This window comes from Cydia pomonella, chromosome 13, assembly GCF_033807575.1.
Source record: "Cydia pomonella isolate Wapato2018A chromosome 13, ilCydPomo1, whole genome shotgun sequence".
Classification (NCBI taxonomy): domain Eukaryota; kingdom Metazoa; phylum Arthropoda; class Insecta; order Lepidoptera; family Tortricidae; genus Cydia; species Cydia pomonella.
Window position 1 is genome coordinate 15,973,973 of NC_084715.1, and position 25,264 is coordinate 15,999,236.

At 37.9% G+C, this 25,264-nt stretch overlaps 1 protein-coding gene across 4 annotated transcripts in view; it reads right to left on the minus strand.

The window, feature by feature from the left end:
• Window positions 1-25,264, minus strand: part of LOC133524356 (inositol hexakisphosphate kinase 1) — a 69,328-nt gene that overhangs the window by 2,180 nt on the left and 41,884 nt on the right. Inside the window, exons 2-8 of one of the 4 annotated variants that reach the window (XM_061860331.1) lie at window positions 23,245-23,306; window positions 12,502-12,666; window positions 9,164-9,290; window positions 6,342-6,465; window positions 5,960-6,036; window positions 3,358-3,533; window positions 33-235 (exon numbers count right to left, since the gene is read on the minus strand). In XM_061860331.1, coding sequence (XP_061716315.1) covers window positions 33-235; window positions 3,358-3,533; window positions 5,960-6,036; window positions 6,342-6,465; window positions 9,164-9,290; window positions 12,502-12,633 — 839 coding nt within the window. In that variant the 5' untranslated portion in view covers window positions 12,634-12,666; window positions 23,245-23,306. Of the gene's footprint in view, window positions 1-32; window positions 236-3,357; window positions 3,534-5,959; window positions 6,037-6,341; window positions 6,466-7,299; window positions 7,665-9,163; window positions 9,291-12,501; window positions 12,667-20,737; window positions 21,128-23,244; window positions 23,307-25,264 lie in introns of those variants that run through there. The other 3 variants (XM_061860330.1, XM_061860332.1, XM_061860333.1) reach the window with 3 other exon arrangements.

Sequence of the window (25,264 nt, forward strand, 5' to 3'; positions counted from 1 at the left end):
TAGTTGTACAGCCTAAAGGCAAGAGCACTGACCACGAGTAGAAGCGGTAGTTGGTCTGCTTGGCGATGGCGCGGCGCAGCGCGTCGAGGCGGCGCAGCGCGCGGCGCACGACCTGCGCGCGCGGCGCGGCGCCCGCGGCGAAGAAGTGGCGCAGCGCCTCGCGCAGCCCGTTCTCCGTCAGCGCGCGCCCCCAGTACTTGTCGCGCCGTACGCACACGCCGGTTTCGCCGTACACCTACAACAATAGAACATATTTGTAAAATAACAAACTGTTGTGGACTTTTAGGACCAGTTGCACCGACCACACTTGACAGACTGATCGATATCATTGACAGTGAAATAGGAAACTGTATGCAACAAAACTTAGCGAACGTTTTATCGGTGACAAATGGTGCTACATATCCCTATTTTGGCAAATTATTATTTTTGAATTCATGGCGTAGACCTGTAATATGCTTAACCCTTTTCCAAGCCGCACTAATCTATAAGATTTTCCCAAAAAATCCAAATATATTCCAATTAATCCAGCTTTGATGATTAATTTGAAGACAGGTAACATTTCCTGAAAGTGTAATCTAATTTGAACCTTAAATCGGAATGCTAAAGTTGAAATTCTAATAGCGCGTATGTGGTAAATAAAAAGACATAATATGTATGTATATGAATATTATTCATTATTCAGACATAAATGATGAATTTACTGAGGAGTATTCGCCTAACACACGAAAACGTCTTATTCAAGATGGCAGGGTGTCATAGACGGAGTGACGGCATCTATTAATTTTTATAGGTATTATATTCTGGCAAACCAAACTTTTTATCAAATAAGAACAAAAGATCTATACTGGTCCCTTTCTTTAGGATGCTAGTACTAGCCTAACACAAAGACAGTACCTATGATTCTCTGTGTCTAAGAAAGTATGTTTGAAATAAGACAGTCCCTAGTCAAGCTATAAAAAACAAATTTAAAAATTTATTGAAATGGTCGTATAAATTATATGGAAAATTATTAATTATTGCAGCTTGCTAGCAGCAGCAGCTGCATTAATTTTTGAACCGAGCATTTAGGAGGGAAGAATGCTTTGTGAATCTAACGAAATAACGCTACTTTTATTCTCAAATTTGTTCGATTCATCAAAAATGTACGTACGTTCGGTTAGGATCGCAAAGCTATTCTTCCCTCTTAAAGTTTGCGATATTACCACTGTCTTCAAATAACAATAACCAGAGCTAATATTCACAATAATTACTTTCCATTCTAAAAGGTATGCTTGCGTTTTTTCTATTTATAGCCCCCAACGAACTTAATCGCTAAAAGAAATAAATACCAGAAAAAGTTTTTGGTCGAGCACTTGATAACTAAGCCTGTGGATTAACTATATTTACGATTATCACGTAAAAGAACCTATTTATTCACCTGCTGATAAGCTATAATAACATTGCTATGCAGTTCTGGCTTATTTATCTAGATTTTAAGTATTAATATGTATATGCTTATGAATACATTTCATTGATATACTACAGTTAAATGTTAAATACCAATAGGCGGATACTATTAATAGATATGGGCTGCCTAAAACGTCACAATACATGAATTACATCCGTTTCGGTCGCGTGTTTCAGTAATGCCGTAGCGTTTTAAATCTAGTTTACCACCATAATAAAATCATAGAACGAAATGGAAAACTGTCTGACTCACTGTCGTCGAGTGTTTGCTTTGATAATAATATTGTCTTTGGTTGGCAGTAAAATATTCCATCACAACACACATCCACTTTAGGTATAGGTCGCTCAGAAACGTCTGGTGCATTGTACGGTCGTCGCGGGGACTTTATGGCTAACTTTTATGCAATCGTAAACCGTGCCATACCTACAAAATATTAAGTTTTAAATTCTATGATCGTGAACGTTTTAAGACTGACAGTATAGTTGCAATATTATAAACCTGAATAAACTGCAGATAAAATACTAGTAGGTATCTATAGTAGATACGCAACGCAATGACTTGTTAGTTGTGATCGTCCACATTTCCACAAGGCTCATAAGTTTTTTAAACCCAATGCCACTGATTAAATAAACTGTTTTCTCTCAACATCGATGGAAATTTCCATTTCAGTAAAAGAGTCATAAATATCTACTCTAGCCATACGCGTGGAATAGTTGCCATAATAATTATTAAACTTCTGACTTTGACACTCGACCTTCTTCCAAACCGCGACTGTTTTATTATTCAATAGCTAACAATATCGAACTGGCTGAAACTGGATTTATACCTTACGAACGATAACGCACAATAGGCATTAATTTAAGTCGATACTGAATAAGATAAGTTATAATATAAGAGCATGAGTAACTGGTAAATCGAACACTCTAGAAATATCCAAAATATGTACCTATTTACAATGCATTCCAGTTAACTGAGCAGGATATGAACTGAATTCCATTACTTTTTCCAAGAAATGATAAGACTAGATAATTGTTTTACCTTCACCCTGACTCTGACAAACCTGTATAACAATATATGTTCACTTTTGTACGTATTAGATGATTATGAGATTTCTAAAAATGTCCTACTAAGTTTCGATAATGCGTGTCATTAACTACGCCCGACACGTATTTATCGGTCGTTGCTCCTAAGAAACCTTAATAACTAATCACGACCTTGAACTCATGAGCCCGAAATGCGTAAGTTACAGAAAATCACTTCACGGGGCGAGGTCGGAGCTCATTAACTCGGGTGATTGTTAGAAGGTACAAATTGAAACAAGTACTATTTATTACGACTTACTAAGTTTGGCCGATTTACGTTGCTTTTAATAAATCTATAAAGGAAATAACAACTCTAACACAAATTCTTAGATAAGCTTTATTCTAGACATAAAAGGTTTGGGAGAAAAAATAAATATGTTTCGTGAATTAAAAGATTTAAAAAGTAATAACTCCAGCAATAGATAAGTGAGATACCTAACAATCTGGAAAAATCCCAAAACTATTGTATATATTAAACTTTGGAAAATTAAGAGCCAATACAATTTGTTTGGATTATTTGTAAAGCCTTAATGGATATCATGTTCTCCAGTCGCGCATCTTGGTATATGGAGGCGACATGCTGTAAAAGTGCGACGACGGGCCCATTATCAGGATAGCCGAGTGTAAGGGTCAGTTGCAGCAACCGCGATCGACGGGCTGATGCAGTGAATTATAAATTCCCCATACAATTATACTTAACAACAGTGACAAACCGCCTGTCACCGTTAAAGCGTTCGCAAAATTTAATTGTATGGGGAAGTTTCATATATCTCTGCTTCGTGACGTTGATCAGTTCCCTAAGTATGGTTAGATTGTTTGGTACATTACCTGCATGCCACAGAGTCTGACGCCGAGCGAAGCGGAGGTAGACGCTGCACACTTCGCGATCTGCTTGGACCGCTTCTCTGCGCTGGCATCATCTCCGTGTTGCCGCGTGCCCATCTTCAGGTCCAGGATGCACGGCCGCCGGTAGGATGACGTTATATTCTCCATCATCAGGAAATCTGAAACAACGGCATTCTCTATTAGTACGACCAGTGGCGGATCAGTGGCCAAAATGCCATGGGCCTCTCCCCAAAAGGGAATTTGACCGAGTTGTCGTGAGCACAGGCCACTATTTCTTCCGTTGGTATAGTTATGAGATCGAGTGCGACCAAATTTCATATTAAATCAAATATTTCGGCCGCATATCAAAGAGCCCCGCTCTTTAGTGTTTTATTAACCCAGTGTTCGACAAACCACGGCTCACGTGCTGCGGGTACGATTGCAGCTCTTAAAAAAATACTGTGATCCCTTAAACCACTGAAAACACCATTTGCGGATCTTTGCTATTCCTAAAACTGGTGATTTCTACTACGTTTGGCTTTTTTTCTGAAAAGTTTGGCGACCCCTGGATTAACAAAATCAAAGCGTACAGCCCTCAATGTTAAGCTAAGGACAAACGGTGTACTATTGTTCGACGACTACCCTGCAAAGAGTAACCGGCTAAGAATGCTGCAACGAGTAGGAATTGTAGGTAAACATCGTGGTGACACACTGACAAAAGTGGTCGCAGACAACGCTCCGTGGGTGGACATTGGGCACTCCTGCCATTCGTACCTAATATTGGTGCAACTGGCGTGTATCCAAGCGGCTCAAGTCAAGGTCAGTAAAAATGTCCATTGTGCTCGCTACCATTAAATAAATATATACAAATCTCATTTAGGTAAGGTTGGTTGTTCATCCTCTTAAGTCTGTAAAGATTTTAATCTAAATAGACTTTAACGTTAACGCAGCACATGTTACACATATAGGAACTCAATTCGTTTGGCTTGAGCCGACAAGTAGGCTGACAATTTGCCAATATCGCCGTCCGTTGACAAGTTTTAAGCAGCGATGAACAGATTAATCATCTGATTTTGATTAGAGACACGTGCTGCAACCGAACGTAAATATCCAAAAACGTCTATAGGGTAAACGCGATGCACTAACAATCAACGAAATTAGAACTGTAACCCAGTTTCTGCCACCACACGCATTTGTAAACCGCGTTAATCACACATAGCACCTCGATTCCTTCTTTATTAACATAGCCATAGAGCACATATTAGCACCTTCATGCAAAGATAAAAATAGCTGTCCTATCGTGTTTCGTCACCCGATTACGCGATTCTATGTTTTACAACAAAGATTACTGAACTCAGCTGATCCAGCTGACCGTCACAGATATTTTAAACAAGAGATCGATAATGTTGCATGAAACCGCTCGTAGGAATGCTGATCGCGTGATATGTTACCCATTGTTCGCTTTTAAAACGAAAGAATCGCTCATTTATACCTATATCTATAGCGGGGCAGATGTTAGAATATTTCCCAGCGATAGTGCTTCTCATGTTAAAGAACGAGATTGCGAGACTAATTTACTTATTAATACCATAATTGCAAAGGATTCGTCGTTATTTAAATGTATGTTCACTTCAATGAAAATCATATGTCAGATCTATTTAAGGTGACCAAACAATGAATTTGATTTGATTTATTGATATTTAAGTTTTACATATGAGTGATTACATAACAGATGGCCAATGACAGTTATCCACTAATTACATTTTACTTAGAATAACGTAATTCGTATCTAGGTATTATCATAATAAACAGTTTTAATAAGACAGTGTGCTCATCACAACATGCTCATCATTAATTATGAGTTTATGATTCTATATAAATACATAAATTTTAGCCAAGACGGATACGTCAATAAGTTCGTAGACGTAAAGATCTGATGTGACGTTATTATATGTATGTACAAATATTGTTCATTTTATTTAAGTGCATATGCCTCAATAAATCCGCAGTTCATCGTTTATTTTGGTATGTCAATACTACACAATTGTATGACTTTACATCAGTAGATTAGAAATATTAACATAAAAAAAAAAAAAGAAGAGTTGCATGGTAATACTCATAGAAGTAAATTTAATGATATATTTATATATACATAATTGTGTGTGTCCGATGGACAGGCTAAATAGACTGGTGAATAATTTAATCTTAATTTTAATTTTATTTGTACTTTTCTGAAAGTGTCTTGTAGATATTGTTCATATATTTATTCCTAGATCCGAGAAAGGGGTCCGCAGAATAGAATTCCATGTTATATAAACGAGGTATTCGAGATAACACTGCATTGTCACCATACTTAGTCACGTGAAAAGGAACATGAAATAGGGCGGTATGTCTAGTGCGACGCTTTGGGGCTCGAAATGATAGGCCAGACAACAGTTGTGGGCAATCGATGCGACCATTAATTATATCAAAGAGAAACCTCATGTCTGAAAGTTTACGTCTGTCTTCTAGTGTTAAGAGATTATATTGTCGACATTTATCAGTGTAGGAGGTAGATGCTATAATTTTTTTGAATTTGTGATTGAAATACCAAGAGAATACTTACATTGTTTATTAGAATTGTCCATGTGCGCTATGCTCTTAAGCACTTCGCTAGCATTGCCATTTCGGTGAACTTTAAATCTGCAAAAGGAAAAAGTCACATTGTAGCTTTCCACCAATATTTCTCAGCAATTCGTATATATAAATATTAAAATATTGAAACACATAGATGGTGTATCTTGTTATAATTGATTTCAATCAAATATCATTACCACTAGCGAGCGACGCGGGTCACAGTCACGGGCGCGGAGTGACCGACGTTAGTGGGATATGTAATATGAAATAATGGCGACGGCAGCCGATGGTCGCCAGAATTCTGAAATATGATAAAGGACACATGACAAGTGTCAAGGATTGGGTCGCGGCTCCGTCGCGCGGATACGCACTTGAACACGTCGTCGCGCTTGCGCTTGCCGCCGAGCGACGCCTTGCGGCCGTTCTCCTCGCGGAAACATGGCGAGTACCGCTTCTCCGGCTTCGAGCCTCCGGCTATGGAGGCCTGCATCACCCCTGCAACAAACAGCTGGCCATCAGCATTGGAAACAGGTGCTAACTCGACTATTTATAAACAGCAATTACAGTATCGACAGGAACAAGAAATTGATGAACTCAACAAAGATCAGATCTAATGGAAAGGAATATGAAACCATGTGTTTTATATTCTTCTCAAACCTGCCGGGTTGACCTGGCTTAAAAGGCGTCTCTCGGACGTATTGGGATCGTAGCAAATTTACTTCCTTATAAACAATATTCGAAAGGCAACATTATCTTACTGTGCAAGTTGACAGCAAACATTATAATGAAATAGTGAAGATACAAAGGTTACATTTTAAAAAGGGTTTGTATATCTTTTGTGGTTTGCTTGTGTAGTGTAGTTGTTTTTTATTAAAGTGGTGTTTGATATAGATGTGTGTGTGTATTCGTATGTGTAGCATCAAAAATATAATAAGTAATGAAAAAGTAACAATCGTTTAAAACCTGCTCAAAATATCTAATTGCATCGACGAATTTGCACGATTGCAGTGTGCTAAACGTTATGACAATTAAAAGCCAGATTGTAACCAAGCACCACACAAAAAGTGTGTGTTATTGGTGCAGACGAGGTTTGCGAGTGTTGATCCAAAAGTTATTAGTTGTTCGGATCGCATGTAGAGCCGGAGCTGCTAACAACTTTCGGACCAACCCTCGTACTAGTTTACTTGGGAATGCTTTGTTAACGAAAGATTAGACATCTCTTAATTGTTTGGCGTTACAGTTCTTTATTTATTATATTTGGATGGTGTGTCGGGTGTGTGTGTGGGTGTAGTTTAAGTAAAGGTTTACAAACCCAAAATGTAAATTTACCGCTATAGGGCGCTATTAGGGGCGGTAGTGTGGAGTGCCGCCGGAGCCGCGCCGTCCGCCGCTGCGCCGCAGCCCTTGCGACAACAAGGAAACTAATATTTTGTTCCTGACCCCAGTCCCGCTGCCGCTCCCGCTCTCGCGCGCAAACCCGCCCGCCCGCGCTCGCTTAGCCAGCCATACGTGATTTCTTTAATCGTTCTATCGCAGCACCGTCAATGTCTATTATGACGTTTCGTACACATGGAAATTCGTATTACAATCAACGACGTTATGTATTATTTTAGTTGGCAATACCGCGAAGTTAATCTTTATACGTAGCTATTTTTAGTAAATTTGTGCTGGCTAGCCTTAGCGAGTTTATAAGTCATTACTAGAGATGTGCCGACTACGGTTTTGGCCGACTAGCCGACTAGCCGACTAGTCGGCAGTCAGGTGGCCGACTAGTCGGCCGACTAGTCGGCGTAGCCGACTATGGTCTTCGCCTAAGTTCGGGCGTAATCGGGAACGTTCGGGTCGCCTGATTCGCTGCCGCACGTGGTTGCGTTTTCATGTTTTGACTAGTTTTGTTTACCTTTCCGATTCACTTGTTGCTCCGGTGTGTTATTATTAGAAAAACATACAAAACGAATCGTAATTGTTGTTTAAAAGTTTAAATAAACAAGTAGTGATCTTTATAAACATTATGACTAAAAGAAAATCACGCGTGTGGACATTTTTTGACGATGTTGAAGATGATTCAAGTAAAGTGAAGTTTAATCAATGCCAAGTACTTATTTCGCGAGGTGGACTGGGTAAATCGGCAAACACTTCGAGTATGGTGGTTTTTTATTTTATTTCCTTATTTTTTTGGAAGATCTAGGCAGCCGACTATTCGGCTCATTTTGCCGACTAGTCGCCGACTAGTCGCCGACTATAAATGTGGCCGGATAGTCGGCTTTCCCGACTAGTCGGCGACTAGTCGGCACATCTCTAGTCATTACATAAAACCATTATGATATTAGTGATTCATAATTAATGACCTGCTATTTAAATCAATATTATTACATTTATCTAGAATAAAATCAAACCTAACTCATTACGATTAAATAATATAAAACCCCATTAAAAAGTAATCATATCAACATGACGTGTGCCTAACTTGTTTCTAATCAAAATAAATTAAATTACTTACTATAGGTACTCTATAGCGATAACAGAAAAATTGATTAACTTAATAAAAAAAAATGTAGTAGTCGTTAAAAAATAATGCGGTGGCGGGTTTGCTTATATCCACATACACGCACTTCTTTCACACTCATACTCATTTTATAATGATGGTCACGATCAGGCGAGCAATAAGGAAAGAAAAATCACAATATTGTAGTCGGTCTTTATTTCACAGCCCTACGATGCTATCGAATGGCGAAGATATAGATTAAGATCCAGAATATTGAAAAGTAGAACACCTTCAGTTGTGAATATTAAAATTCAACTCGATTGTAGCAAAACCAAACACGCGTGAAACAGTAATATACAATCAAATAATTCTAGGCATTCGAACACTTGTACTAACATTTAGATTCGCTTTGTTCCAATTTCGTCTCAAATATGAAACCCGATTTATTCTGGAGACTTGCGACACGATCATGCACTCGTAAAGCTGCGAACGACTCTTAAAATATTAACTTCCTTAGTGCTCCAAAATGAAATAACATCAAACAACACAATTCGAAGTATAAACAAAAACGAGGCATAGACAAAACCTTTTGATTAATATTAATTAAAATAAAAAAGTGAAATGCAATGAATGATAATGATGCATTCAGCGAATCTTAAAAGCGTTCCGGGCATTACAGATCTATGGGTCAATCGTGGGGATGCTCACCTTTGTAGCGGGGGACGAAGCTCTGGATGTCCTCGGGAATGTTCATGTAGAAATGCAGTTCGCGGATGTTGAGGGGCTTGATGACGGTGCTGTCGTTGAGCACCAGCAGCCGCGTGTGCCCGCCCACCTGCGCACACAAGTCACGGTTATACACACATCAATGCACAACAATTAGCATGCTATGCACGAGACAATGCAGCTTTATAAAAGCGGCTAATACCTAACCTTTATCGATAAAGAGCACATACGAGTCGTCTACCTTGTAAGAACATTACCGATACAAAATACAATTAATAGAAATATCTACATTCGAGTTAATCTGCTATTATGGATTATGTTGATAAATCTTTACGTAACAAAAAGCGCAACAAGTAAAAGCTTATGTACTCGATTTCACTAAAATCATTACAGATTTCATGTTGTCTATATAAAAACACTACATAGGTAGGCATAAATTCATATAGCTTATCGCCTGTAAAAAGTGTAAAATAATTAACTTAACCTTATCGAATTTTGCCGCACCCTCATCTGACGACAGACACCTCAAAGGCAAGCAGCCAAATATTATTAGAATTCTCATTATAACGTGCAACGCCGGTATTTTCCATGACAGCGAATCGTACAAGCATATACTACTACCAAGTATTTATTTAATCGCTAGAACGTATTTTCAACTATATATATATCTAATTCGGTTTTACAAACAAATTGGTTCATTCACTTGTGAATGAGAATAACAATGATATTGTTGCTTTAGTCCAAATTTATTCGTCGTCATTTGTGACGTTACCCGATAATATTCGTAAACAATAGATTTATACGTTTTGACTGATATCCGCGAGCCTTGAGCGATTCAAATGTTGCCAAACATTCTCTATCTGATAACAGAACAATGTGCTAAAAACAGGCCACTCTTTTACAAGCTAGCTCGGAATCAGTATTAGCTTATCGCAAAGTAAACTTTCCACTGCTAAGGTTAGTAGGAAAGCGAAACATGTTTGATATCAAACGGTAAAAGACCTGATTCAGAAATAGCGACGACCAGGTGTAATTAATCCGTAGAACCGGGTTGCAAATGCACGTGGCGATTGCGTCATAAAGCTAACGCCACATCGGAAAGAGCATCGATTTGAGAGTCACAAAATGAATTTGATACTTAAGAGTAGGTAATAACTATTTTTCATATGTAAGGTCAGGCACGCATAAGATGCACCGACAAATAAGGTTGTTAGAATTACGTAATAACGTCCGCTATTAGTAAGTCTAGACTTTAGTATAATGGTCTGTTAGCGGCCGTTTTTCTTTATACACCTAACACGCACAGATAAATAGGTATTGTGAGCAAACAAAGGAAGTTTTCTTTAAATCTTCTTTTAATGTTCAACCTTCGACCACCCCGACTGTATTAACGTGAGCGTTTTATAAATGCCGTCTTTGTCACAAAACAGGTCGCATATAGCACACAAAAGGCAATATAAAAGCAGACACGCGATGGCGATATACGTACACCTAGCGGCGGCACAATAAGTAAAAAACGTGGGGCTGTGGCGTTGACCCTCGCAGCTGACCGCAGTCTCAAGTAGGGTTACCACGGGTACGAATTCGAAAGGTTTTGTTAAATTTTCTATTTTTAAACAAGCTTCCTAAAATGCCATCCCACCATGGCCCTCACGCGGCAAGGCGCTCGAATTTCGCGAAACTTGATAAACACAATTTACACAGTCTTTTTAGTTGAGTATACTGTGTAGTATTTCTAAAATTCTCTGAATTTATTTAATTCTTTGAAATTAAGTGAAGGTTCTGTGAATATTGGAAACCTTCACAGTCTCGTGGTAGATAACTAGGAACGATTATTTGAATTCAGAACTATCGCCATGCTGAAGGTAGTATTTCTAAAATCTTCAGTATTTTATTCATTGAAAAATTCAGACATGTAAGGTTTTTTCTGTATTCCGGCTGCGGCCGCAGTCCTGAAAAATTACCAAACTCCCTAGCAGTCGGGAAAAATCTACCCGTCTGGTAGCCCTGGTCCTAGGGCACGAGCCGCTAGCTAGTCTGTAATCTACTTCAATTATTTAATGGACCGAAGAACCAATTTTCTACTTGCGACCTGATTGAAAACTGCTAAACAACGAATGACGTGTGTGTTCGATATTAAGAGTGACAGGTGATGATTTAGGTCTTTGAAGTGTTTATGATGTATGCACAATATATGTACGTAGTATATTTAGGTAAGTATTTGGCCTATTCTACAAGGTTTTTACAACTCTTTTGTTTTGCTATAGGTATTAGACCAACTAACTTGGGTAATTATTATTGAATTTGTGTAAAGTTTCAGATACTGTTAGAGCACGAGTTTGACAGAATGGTTCGCCAATCCGATACTGGATACGCACACTTTACACCAAGGCCGTTAAAACGCGGTCAGTTCTCATTCAAGCTCTTTATTTCACTGCCACTTTAAAACAGGCGAACAGGGAAGGAGTAAGTACATCACGTATGAACAATTATTATTTTATAGTACCGTATGAACCCAATGTCCCGTAAATCTCAATATCAGGGTGTTGTATCTGCTCGGCTATACAGGTATTTTCCGCTCAAATGGTTTTTTCCGCGACTCCGCGTGGCAACCGCAACGGGCTTGAACAATGAATACGGTCGAGAGTAATTGCGTTGTACTGATTCGGTTTTTCTTTGTTCCGCGAGCGATCATATAACACGATACATAATGGAACACATTAGCTCCATAGCGGTCAGATTCTATGAGCAGAGGGCTGGAGTGTATGTAGCAAGTCACATTTCCTATATGCATATTGGCAACCACTCTGCAGAAAATTATTATATGGAACTCGTAATCAGAGCATTGCACTTTTACTGCATTGTATCAAGCCCTATGCATTGAAATTAACATCATCAAATTATCTACTAAAAAGGTACAATTCGTGTAACTCATTAGAATTATATATTTATGTATAAATGGTTTTTGTCTAATATCATAATGAGTTAGCTATGTCTTCTTTACATAACCGTTGCACGTCGAAGCCGTCGAGTGTATCGATCCAGTTCGATTACAATCACGACTACCTATCCTTTTATTCATATCTGGAACATACTGGATTTGATTGTGAATCTATGTTCTGCATTGTTATTGATGATAAGTTTGTCTATTTCTGAATATTCAGAACTATTTTATTCAGTTTTGTTCGAAATTAACGACATTTTATCCGGCACTATAGCTGTGCCAATTGGCATCTGCATCATTAAACCATCAACATTGTTATGCGTATCTTAGCCGCCTTGTGAGTAAAATACGAGTAATGTTTAGTGCGAAAGTTTACCTGATTGTTGAGCGGCAACACGTCCACCTCGTGACCGTCGTCGGGCGACAGCGCCGTCGCGGGCTGCGAGCGCTTGCGGTCCACGCCGCGCCGCTCCGGCTCGCCCATCCCCCAGCCAAGAGAGTACACCATCACTTCGGCCGAGCCACCGCCGCCACTGTCCACCTGTAACAAACCAACATTTAGTAAATTCATGTGTATACTCCGCAATCTCCGCATGCTCTATAGAAAACCGAAAAACAACACGCATAATATGACAAAGCTTTCTTTAGGGTGCTACCATAGCATTGCTTACATTTTTACATTGAAATGATCATCGTCGCCGAATCAGTTCAGCAACTAAACAAAATTGATGCATAACATAGATTTAGATATGGTACGGATAAGGTAAACGTGAAAAAATACCTGCCGTATCAGTTATAGTTAATTAATTATGTATCTTTCGTAAAACATGTCACAAACATTCATATATCAGGCCTATTCATTAATATTCATGCATCATATCATAATCTTACACCAACTGGCAATTGAACATAGTTGCTAATGTACATCCCCTCTCAGTATACAACATGGATCTCTGATACAACAGAGAGAACAACTCATTATGATGAGATATAGACTAAAAGGAACATAAACAAAGATTGAAAAACTACGCCGCGTTCATGTGCCAAAACATTTTCCGGCTAATTTCCCATCCATCACAAAGTCCAATACAAAGTGATCTGGAACGACGTCACTAGTCACTAATGGACGAATCTATTCTCATTGCGTAATGCAATCGTCGCAAACAAAATATCTATTATATGGCTATAATGGATCTTACGTAGATCTTTGCGTAACGAGAGATAAGCAGAGAATAGACAGAAATTATGGTAAATATTCGGTTTGTTTGTAGAGCAAGATTGCAGTGCCATAAGATTGTATTTTTAGTTAAAATGATAATTAACGAATCAACAAAAGGTCTTTAGCTTTTGTGGAAAACAATGAGTCAGGTGACGTACTAAGTAGGTAAAATAAAGTGAATCTATTTGGGCTGCAAGTGATAATACATATTCAAGCAGCAGTCAGTAAACAATAACATGCAACTGACATAACTGATGTATACTAGCAAAGCTATATGTTTCAGCAATTGTTTAGCAGGGAAAAAATAGCTACCATTACATAAAAACCTTTGCTTTAAATAATAGAGTAGTAGAGTCGTGGAAGAAACATTACTTGATTGACCTACATAATCATGGCAGAGCATAGTGTCACATTAAATTAAAAGATTAGCAGCTAGTAAACAAACTAATTGGCAAAACCCCTCCGACCTTACCGACTGTAATTACTCGTACCTATCTACAGTGATAGCGTGACGCAAGAACAGAGAAATATTTCACGTGGTTCGTCGACTGACCAAGATCTTTTCAAGACCGGTAAACTTTTGATAATTCAGTTATCGGTCGTAGGAATTTGTGCCAGATAAATTGGGTTCAAGAGCGTGGTCGGTTCGTATCTAGTATAGACAAAGAGACTAAGTGGTTTAAGCCAGTGCCTCACCAGTGATGTTTTAGACCTGTTCTAGTTTTAGTCGCTATAATGCACGCGAGTTCGAGGAACTGATGCGCGCGAGTGGATCCCATTTGACCGGTCCATGCCCTCACGCTCTTCGAGGTAATCGACTCAGCCCGCCGCTTGATTTGCTTCAGTTTTATACCTTACGGCCATCACGCTTGCTAAGTATGAAATGAAAATAAAAAGATGAACGAGCTTTGCATTTTAAACGGATCAGCATCAGCAATTCAGTATTGTGAAGTGCACATCTAACAAGTAAGAGCAATAAACGCGAGATATTTATATATTAACGAACAAAATTACGGAGGATCTCAGTGGGTTGAAACGATAAACAGAAATGCGAATTGAAGGGAACGTGTATAGATTCTAAAACGTATGCCTAATGCCAAAGCGATGGCTGTTTTTATTTAAACGGTAATACTTCTATCAATATGAACAATTGTTTACTGTTTGTTTAAAAGATAGCGCCGCGCCCACTTCTTCCGCTTGCTATTTCAGAAGAGGACAAAGGACAACAAACACATGGAGTTTCACGTTCATTGCCAATATCGCGCAAAATATTTTTCTCTCATCGATGTGCTTATAGTGACGTAGAGGCGCGGCGCGTCGGCGATTGCGTCGCGCGGCCGCCGGCGCGGAGCGGCGTCACCAAATTAGACGCGATCTTCGAGTCGCCGGCGCATCGCGGGGAATCTGGGTGACGCGCAAGCCCCGCCTTAATCGAGCATCGGCCGGTCTTTAGCGAACCACAGATCTACACGACAATCGTACGTCAAAACAGAGCTGGACTAAAATAAAGTGCCGCTAAAATACGCCAGGAAGCTTAAGACACCAAAATAATTTGGTTTGTATTTAGCAGTCTATTTTGTTCAGGTATAAACAACTACATATACTAATTTTGTTTAAGAATACACAAAGAATTGTGCAGAATACTTGATTATAAACACCAATTAATGTAAAGATTTACTAGCACAGACAGAGTCAGAGCCTCGTCGAAGGTAGGTACCTTGAAATTTCTGATAAGAATAACATATATTATATACAACTCAATGTCATTGAATCTTCGACTCTACACGAGGAAATCACTCCAATCCAAAGTACGATAGAGAATGATTGCAGATGTTAGATAATAAGGTCGTGCTCAAATGGTAACCGGGCATAACCGGTTTCTAGAAGACGAGCGCTACAAGTCGACATCGCCAAACAGTTAAATTTATCATTTGACTTCACAACTGCGTAGTGATAAACTACATACCACATGTGCCCTGTGAATACACAAACGACAATGTTCACGTAAATAACAACGTAAAGGACAACGGCGCGAAGACAATTAGCACAGAGTGAATGAAAAAAACTTAATCCGGAAGGGGAAACGACAAAAGAAATAAATCTACTATCAATGTTAAAGTATTTATCCGAAACGTGACCTAGAGCCCTAATAGTACACTGAATTCATAAAACAAATTTGAGAAGGATTATGTGTAGGTACTTTAAATTCGTGATGGACGACTGGAGACTAGACAGATGTAGAAGTAGACTAGTAACAGATGTTACTAGAATGCGGATGCAATACAAATGAAAAATTACACGCAAGATAGCGACTGTAACCCGCATTCTGCACGCTAGCGGTTGTAAATTAGACATTGGACGTGTCGCACATTTAAACTTAAAGCAAATCGCGCTAATATTGTAGCAAGTTGGTTTGGTAATGTCAAGCATAGTGTGGCGAGGAATAAATATTTGGGTCAAATTTCACTGTCCCACGACTTAGGTGTACTTTTGTTACCATGTAATACTGCACTAAAAAGTGTACTACATGTATAAGTACAATAATTGTAAAGTGACTCTGAGTATTTACAGTATAAAAACTGACAAAATGTTACTTTAAAGTCAATTATTTTTTTCATAAAACTGAAGAAAGGGAACTGATTTATGAGTCCCATGCACACTTTGCAAACTTTGGAGCCAAGTATAATTTATCTATCTCCTTTTAGGCCTGAACCTGGTTGTTGTGTGATAATTTCATAGCACCTAAAGCAAAAATTTGCACAAAATTTTAATTTTGCAAAAATCTACTAATGTCTTACGTATTTTTACATGATTGTAACATTATGATCCTCTATTACCCGATGTTAGGGGTTTACAAGGCAGTTGGGCTCGAATGAAGCAAGGTTTAGGTTGTACGTCAGGCTGAGCAGATTTTTTTTTCCACAACGAACTGGATTAAGCTGAAGGTAAGGAACCAATTATTAACTTAATATTTATGAATTTTGGTAGGTTATTATATATGTAGTATGACATCCAATAATTAGAATCAAGAAAATTCAAGGGATCAACCCGCTATTTCCCTTTATTTACCAACCGGCATACATATGTCACGTGTTGTATTAGTGGAACAAAAAACGTGACGTAAGGAATAAAAATGCACGGTTTACATGCCGTCATTTTAGTAATAATTAAGCTGCCAAAATATAGTAGGTAGATCATAATATTCAAAAGACACAAATAATTTTATTCTAGCTATATTCGTGGCGACCTAACTAGTAGGTAACTTAACTGCTGTGGTGTTGCATTTCGAGCCAAATAACTTGTATGAAATGTTAAAGACGCTCGATTTTGTGAAGTGTGAAAAACTGAAAAATAAATATAAAAGAATAATGCAAAATTAATGCGAAAGTATATCAAAATCAGCAATTACAGTTCACTTTAGGACCTACGTTTATAGATTCATTAAAGTCATAATAATAAGATTTTTGGAGAAACAAACATTGCATTCAGTATAGGGATGTAAAGATACATGATTTCGCCGATACGATACCGATATTAGAAGTAAATAATCGACGATACCGATACCGATATCAATGGCTTAGCACTACTTAGCAGTAACTTAACAAATCAAATTAATAAAGAATTATGTACTTAATATGCATAAAACGTATGTTTTATTAGACATACCAAAGACAGTACCAAATTAAGTAGCTATTTTCCGCACATGTAAACCTTTCATGTGATTCCTAAACGTCATATTATGGTCCATAACGCCCCTTTGTCCTGCTGTAGCTGTGATTGATTTTATAAGAATTTATATTAATTATAAGGATAATTGAAACTGATTTCGATCTCATTTGCAAGAATAATAAGTTCTGTATTTTAATAAATAAAGATTGGTTTACTTAAAATACATACTTCGATCTTTTCTTAAAACCTATCTAAAATGTGTGCCGTAGTGGATGTTCACATTGATTGACATTACGTTTAAAGTGATTTATTAAGAATATAAATAATGTATATCGAAAGAAAGCTTTTTTTTTTGGTGGGTGGAATTCCATTGCGCTACGGACCCTAAATCTGAAAACGCCCATATAACAATAAAGCTCGCTGAACATCCCAGCGAGGGAGCGGATTCACCCAATGTGGGTTAGTATCAAGTGGGTCAGTGGGTCGGATGCAGTGCGTGCCACTAGCTATCTGCACCGTCTTACGGCTAGCCAACCATAGACCGTTCCAAGTATCTAGGCTCTTCTAATTACATCACTCCTCCCCACTATCGCCTGCAAACTGTCGCTGCCCGTTAAACAAAAATTTATTTCCAATCACAATCCATATACCGTATTGCATCCGGGATCGTTCCAAACATGCAATAACTATGATTCACGTGAAATTGCTCGTACTCCGCTGTCACATGATGGTGGCGCCAGACATTTATAAATTTGTGTTATTTTTGCTTTCGCGAAAACAACTCTTAGTCGAGATAAAATTATGCGCATAAACGTTAGAGTTGCGAATCCATTCACCATTTGCCAATCCGGTTTATTAACTTTTTGTGTGAAAACATTATTACATCAAGGGCGAACACGAGTATGATGCGATAGGAAAATCCTCAATGAAATTAGACTAGAGCCAAAATGTTGATTCACCATTTTCATTCATAAAGGTTTCCAAGAGCACCCAGGGCCATGTCGAATAGACAATAACCTTTGTGAATAAAATGAGCGTAACGTCTTGGTTATTTAGAATCAAGGCTTAAGCCTAATTTATCGGGAGCAACTGTCAAGGAGGTGATTCGGTTATAGAGCGAGCGACGACTCACACCCGGCAACATGGATCAGACTAAGTAGGCACTTTTACCTTGAGCTTGACCTGACAACAGCTAAATAAAAAAGCAAGACAGTCTATTGGCGAACAAACGATTACGTAACTCGAATGTGAATCATAATTAGAGTTGTTTGTCCAAAGCCGCGTTTTCACTTAGTGTTCTGAACAGTTCTGAGCGAGCAAGGGTTCATAGTTCGGTTCCTGGAAACACTTGCACCAATAGTAAATAGGATGAGCGAACATTTTCTCAATAAAGGTTTGCTAAGAACACTGTGAAAATGCGGTTACGTCTCTTTTAGATTTATTCCAGTCTGATCACCAAGATTTATAATGATAGCAAGATCATACGGTCACAGAGTTATATTCTTATTACACGTGCGTTTAGTCATCAGACGCGTTTTGAGGATGAAGGTATTGTCATGTGACGCTGCAAGCAATCAATACGCAGTGCAACAACTCACGCCAACTGCAATATGGAAGCTAACGATAATTACCATACCACACTATTATTAAATTGATTGATGGTTACAAAAAATCCAACTGGCACCTCATGCATGTGGCTACTAGATATTTAAGTATTTTTGTTTACCACACAGAGTATTGACTAAGCAGTACAAGCAGAGAACAAAGTAATACAACATAGGCTAGGCAGGCGGAAGATTGATTCATAAATAAGTAAGTGATCATAAATAAAATATGTACCTACCAGACGTAAATATTATACTTATAAATACATATAAACCTAAATATTATGCTTATGCAATAAATATAGCACTGAATCTAGACCGTGTAGACTGTATAAATAAACTATTATGAGTAACAGACTCGTTGTAGACTGGACTGAACTGATTGTTACTTTGCATCGGAATAAATTTATTAACAAATAATACGTATATAAACAACCTATAGATAAAAGGTACAAGCTTAAATTCAAGGCAGGCCAAATTACAATGGAAAATTCCAAAGCTTTCTAGAAGCAAGTGTGCTTGCGACATGCATTGCCGGTGGCGTGTTACGGCGGCAATAACACCAGCAAAGTAAAAGGCAGTAAAATGTATGGGGCTTTATACACTGTTAATGCCTTTTAGATTCGTTGATCTGCGTATCGGGGTTTGCATCCAAACGCACTTTCACTACGCACGATAACGCTTCGGTTAGCAACCGTTAACAATAATACGATGCGATGCGTTACGACCTTAACACTTTCCACCAATCAATCCAGTTTCGAATGCATTCAAAATATCAAGCTGTATTTAATCAGTTAACCGTCGGACCAAATTATTTCATCCAAACGAAGGCAACTTGCGATACAATAAGAGACTAGTCTCTTACGTCGCATTCAAAAGTTGAAAGTATAACTAATTTAAATTTTCAGGGACCTAGGCTATGATAAAAACCCTGAAGTTTCTCACAAGGCTTTTAATTGTTATCCGCTTTTTGATGCTTACAAATCTTAGTAAAACAAGTAAAATTTAGGGAATATATATCTCTTTTTTGAAATTACATATAATTTTGGTTCTGGGTGATAGGTGCCTGAAATGGGTATGCCTCATATCATATATATTAATTTATAGCTAACATCGTGTAACGAGAATAATATTAAATATATTAAAACGGGTCATGCACGTATTTAAGTCGAAAATGAGGATAATGTTAATTTTATTATCAACATTACGTACCTACGACACAATAGTTTTGTACTTTTTGTAGGTACGGTCACGTCTGAAAATATCGGTACGAAAAAAGTGCCGAAAATATGTATACACGACTTTATTGACCATATATTAAGATAGTGTATACATATTTTTGGCACATTTTTCGTACTGATATTTCCAGACGTGACTGTATATCCGAAGTAGAATATCACGCAAAATTATGACGCAAATCGAATCCAAATATTATCATATCATGTCAATAAATAATAAACATCAATAGTTTTAATATACCTAAGTTATCAGACGATAACTCTTCTGAATCATTAAATGACTAATAAATAATACCGACAAAATTAAGAAATATTTATGAAATAAAAATAGATGCAATAGAAGAATATTTAAAAAATGTCAATGAAGACGACATTCCAACACCTGTCCTTCCTTAGTATTCGACTGAATGGAGTTGTTACTATGCAGGCCTTACTGCCGAGGTCGACGCAGCAATTGGTGCTCCTTCCAAATAAACAATGTTAAACGAACGTAAACAGTGAAATACGTAAAAGTTTTGAGCACAATAATTCGATTGACGCGGGGATAATTGCATGAGCGAGATAAGCAATTCTCGAACGACGGGAGCCACTCTGCGAACAGTGTGATCAGCAGTCAGTAGAGATGACGTGGTGTTGGCGGGCACAGGCGGCTCTACGCGGCGGTATCACAATGACTGAAACGTCAAGTCAACACGCTGGGGAAATCCTGGCACCAACCGTATTTTAGGTGACCACTGTTTTACAATATTTAAATATCGTTATAAAACATTATGTTAATCACCCTGCTGTGAAAGAAGTCAAGGCTTTCAAATTAAAGTTGAATCACGGTCAACTAAGAATTTGAGAAGAGATTATTACTTTCTTAGTCTATATTTTGCTTACTTGACTATACACTTCCTTGAGCCCGCTCGTGGTGAAATCCTAAATGGGAACACGTTAGCGATGAAATCTTCAGATTCTTCAATCACAGTCACTACAACTGACACAGAATTACTCAACACACAGGAACCGAAGTAGGTAGACCACAAGCGTAACACACTGAACTTATAATTAAAACACGTAGATCTCTATTAATATTCACAGAAGATACCACTGGCAATTTAAAACAGGTTTTTGTTGTTTGAAGCAGAAATAAATGAACGCAAAATAAAAGTAGCGCTCTGGAGCGCTGAAACACTTGTATCTGCTGGCGTTGCGCACTACTGACTGAGCTCTCGCGATCGCGCGACCAGCGAGTAAATCAATGTTGCGCGCGCGGGCGTGTGTGCCGGCGGCGTTGCCCGTCGGACGGCGCTGCGCCTGTGAGCGCAGCGCACACAAGGCCCAACTCCCGCGAGTCCCGCGGGGCACGCATTGTCCTGTACTGGGACCTACCTCACCCGCTCCCGATACCTGTTCCATCCAGTGAATGAACCCTGCTCAAGTGACCCCTAAACTCGGCCAATGATATTGAACACATCACTGATCTTCACAGGTTCCAAGGATATTTTAGCACATTTGCAATAAATCGTTTAGGCCTCAGAAACAATCAAACTCATTGTTTGTCGAAACAATAGGACAAAGGTTGTTATGTTATCATTCAATAACAACAAAACAAACAATTACTATAGTAAAAAATGTATTAAGATAATATTTTACGAGTTCACCTCGTAAAACTTTGTTTTACAGTCCCTTTCCTTTAAGAGAATGGGCATGAATGTGACTAAGTAATAAGACGCGGACTGCTAAACGAGTGTTACGGGTTCGAATCTCGCCCGGTGACTAACTTTTGTTTTTTTTTTATATGTTCAAGTTTATATATAATTTTTTAATTTTTATTGTTTTAGACAAGTTTAATTTAGTAAAAAAATGTAGTTAAGATTATCACCTATACATCACCATATTACAATAAATAGTTATAACCGAGCTTTTCGCCCAGGTACTATATATATATATATATATATATATATATATATATATATATATATATATATATGGCTAGTATAAGTATAGAATAACCCGGACGTGTTAAGGAGGTAACAACCTAACAACTTAACAACCTTAATTTCATATTTTAAGATGCAGAATCCAGCTCTGACGCAAGAGCTCTGTATGTGAAAAACAAATGTCAACCAGCGAACAGTCAAACCAATTGAAGCGTGAAATTGGTTAAACGCTGATATTGGTAGAGAAAATAATGGCTCTGACGTCAGTCGTTGTTGTCGACAATGCGTTAATAGGCTCACCAAAGTTTATTTGCTTTAGATATTTAACAAGCATTATCTGGTGCTTCTGGTAAAATCCAGAAGTCTGGAATAATCGAAGTTTGAGATCGTCCATTTACCAACACCGTAGATTTTTTTAACTCCGTTAATTTCGGGGTATAGCTAAGTGGTAAGTATATATTTTAAGGCAATGAAATAAATGGTATAATTAATTTTCAAAACTACTCATTCGATTTTTTCTATAATTAATAATGAGGTTTTTGAGGTTGGACCTGTCACGTTTTAATACCTTAATTTAGTCCTAAATGCATGTAATCCGAGTTTGCGCAATCCCATGAGGTGTGCAATAATTTTTGCTCTTTTTCAGTTTTTGTAGCTCGAAAACGGTAGGTCCGACCGAAAATTTGCTCAAAATTGATATCATATCCGAAAGGTACCTTAATATGAATTCGTAGTCAAAGTTTTAACAAACGGCCGCCATTTTGAATTTCTTGATTTTTGGTATGATCAAATCCTAAAAACCTTTTTCACCAATGTATGATCTACCAAACCTTGCTGGTAGTGCCATTGTAATTGATGGTGGGTTCCATCTACATCGAGTGTATGTACTATTTGGAGGCGTCGTTGTAAGGGAAAAAATAAAAAATTGTTATTCAATGCAGAACCACTACAAAAAGTTGTTGTTTGTCATGAAGATTATAGTAATTATACTCGTATCAAGTTTCAAAATAACACTACTTTTAGCCCTATACCCAGCCGCGAAATAAATAAATTAAGGTAAATTTTCATCATATATTGCTTCATGCTAGAGGACTAAAAGTACATACCCAGACTTATTTTGTTATTTTTCCCTTATAAAAAAAAATTAGACATCATTTTACTGGGGTTCCAATGCTATTTTGGGTTCGGTCCAACCTAATCCACACTTTCAGAGATCGTGAACACTCAGATAACACGCATTTAGGGTCAAATCAAGGTATTAAAACGATTTCCAGCTTGCTGGATCTAATTTGATAGGCCTAAGTGCAATGAAGGGAATTTAAATACTGTTCATGGTCAATTGTTTGCAGTGATAGTGAGATAAATAATAATTTATTAACATAGCTACAATGTACCAAAACTTCAATGGGTCAAAAAAATAATACGTATCCTACAGGGCGGGCGGCGAAAGTGTTTTGCACTCACCTCGTCGAAGCTAGGAATCGATGCGAAGCCAAGGCTGTCCGGAGCCTCGAACGAGCGCGCACCTGAGACCAACATATTACAGAATGACATCGAGCTCCGCTGCAGCTTTACTTAACAGATAAGATAACGCTTGTGTACACTGTGCAGGCCTGAAACAACCTCCGAGTATTGATTGGTGATAACAATACGTACACAGTAGGCGAGCAACTAATTGTTTACCAATCAATACGCGAGGAATTTGCGCTCAGTGAAAAAGACACAGCTTCTGTAACGGAATTTTTGTTACGAGTACCTACATTGCTCCGATGCATTGAAAATTAATGAGTTTTACCAGTATTTATCCCTGAGCTTTTCAATGTGTTTAAAGAAAATAAACAAGAATCTGTTACTTACTGAGATTTTTGTTAGTACAAACGATTAACATAATTTCAAGCCGCTTGAAATTCTAAGAAATAATAAATTGTAGCAATTTAATAAAACTAATAAATTAAAAAAAAAAACTTAGTTGTGTCCGCGCCTACGAAGAGTACGAAGCACCTTCTGCTCCGGGGTTCGAATCCTGGCAAAGGAGTTTATTACCCTCAACACAAGTCATATTGAGCTTACTGTGGGACTAGGTCGATTTGTGTGAGATTGTAAGCTTCATTTTCTCATAGGATCTTAACATTAAGTAATGTACTTATTAGGGAATTCACTGCATTTCTACTTTCATAACATTCCAGTCTGCAATCTATCTTTTTCCCTATTGAATCATTATTTTTCCTAGTCGAATAGGGATATGTACATAATGGTAAGTTAATAAATGTTTGCGGTTTAAATAGGTCCTACGCTACGTAGAGCTAATATTAGCGCAACCGTATATTATTCAAGAATAACCTGGCTAATATTTCTCAGACTACGTTAACACGACTCTTTGCTTAGATTACCAGTTATCTACAACAACCTACGATAACAGGGTGGATTAAGAAAATTTCCATTATAAATCAAACCATAGTTTTACAAATATTTGTTTAAAGTAATCTTACGGGTACTATGCAATACATCGAAGAATCTCGATAAAACGATCAATCAACGTTTATATTACAAAAGGAGATATATTTTTAGTGCCTTTTGTATAAAGACAAATGAATCCTCGAATGTAGTTTTAGAAGATGATTTTTGAAGTCTAGTCTAGTGTGTTTATAGTCGGCAAAATACGGCTTTATGACACACGTTTTTTCGGCGTATTATAGTTATCAAAATATTGTAACCAAATTATGATGTTGAATAAATGTGTTTTCTTTCTTTCTTTCATTTATTGACTTATTTATTTAAAGTACATAATAACTACTAAGCTATAATACAACATTACTTACATTGTCTGGACGTCATTTTGAATGACATTCGCAACGCTTTTAACACTATAGACCGAGGCGTTTTTCTGGCTTAAATCAAGAACGAACTTCCAGAAATTTAAGGCTCTATGGCAATGTTAGGGTTCAGCCTCAAGCCTCGTGTATGAAAATCATGAAATTCCTTCTTGCGTGGGTTGCCGACAAGGATATCCTCAAGTCTGGCAATCCACCCGATAATCACTCAGTTTACTCCTGATTTGAATTGTTGGTACTTGGACGACGCCGACGGCACCACTATCGGCGGTGATAATGATAAGTCAACAGTTTTGGCGCATTTAAAAACTTTGATTGATCGGTTTGCTGAGGTTGGTCTGTCAGTAAACTATAATAAGTGTAAGTTGTTTATTTCGGATGCCATTCCTCCCGACACCCGATCATCTTTGATAAAGACCAGCTCACACCAAACATATCCATTATGTCTCGCGCCACCCTCGTGCTTCTTGGAGCCCCGATTTTAGAGGAATCTGTACCAGGGTCTATAGACTCTAAGATCGACCATTTTATCCGTATCTAAGTATCCGGACCTATTTATTGTACAAAATTAAACCGCACATGGCAATGTACATTCTGCGCCTTTGCCTGTTCTCTCCGCAATTTATGTATATTCTCCGCTGCGCCCCTGTCTG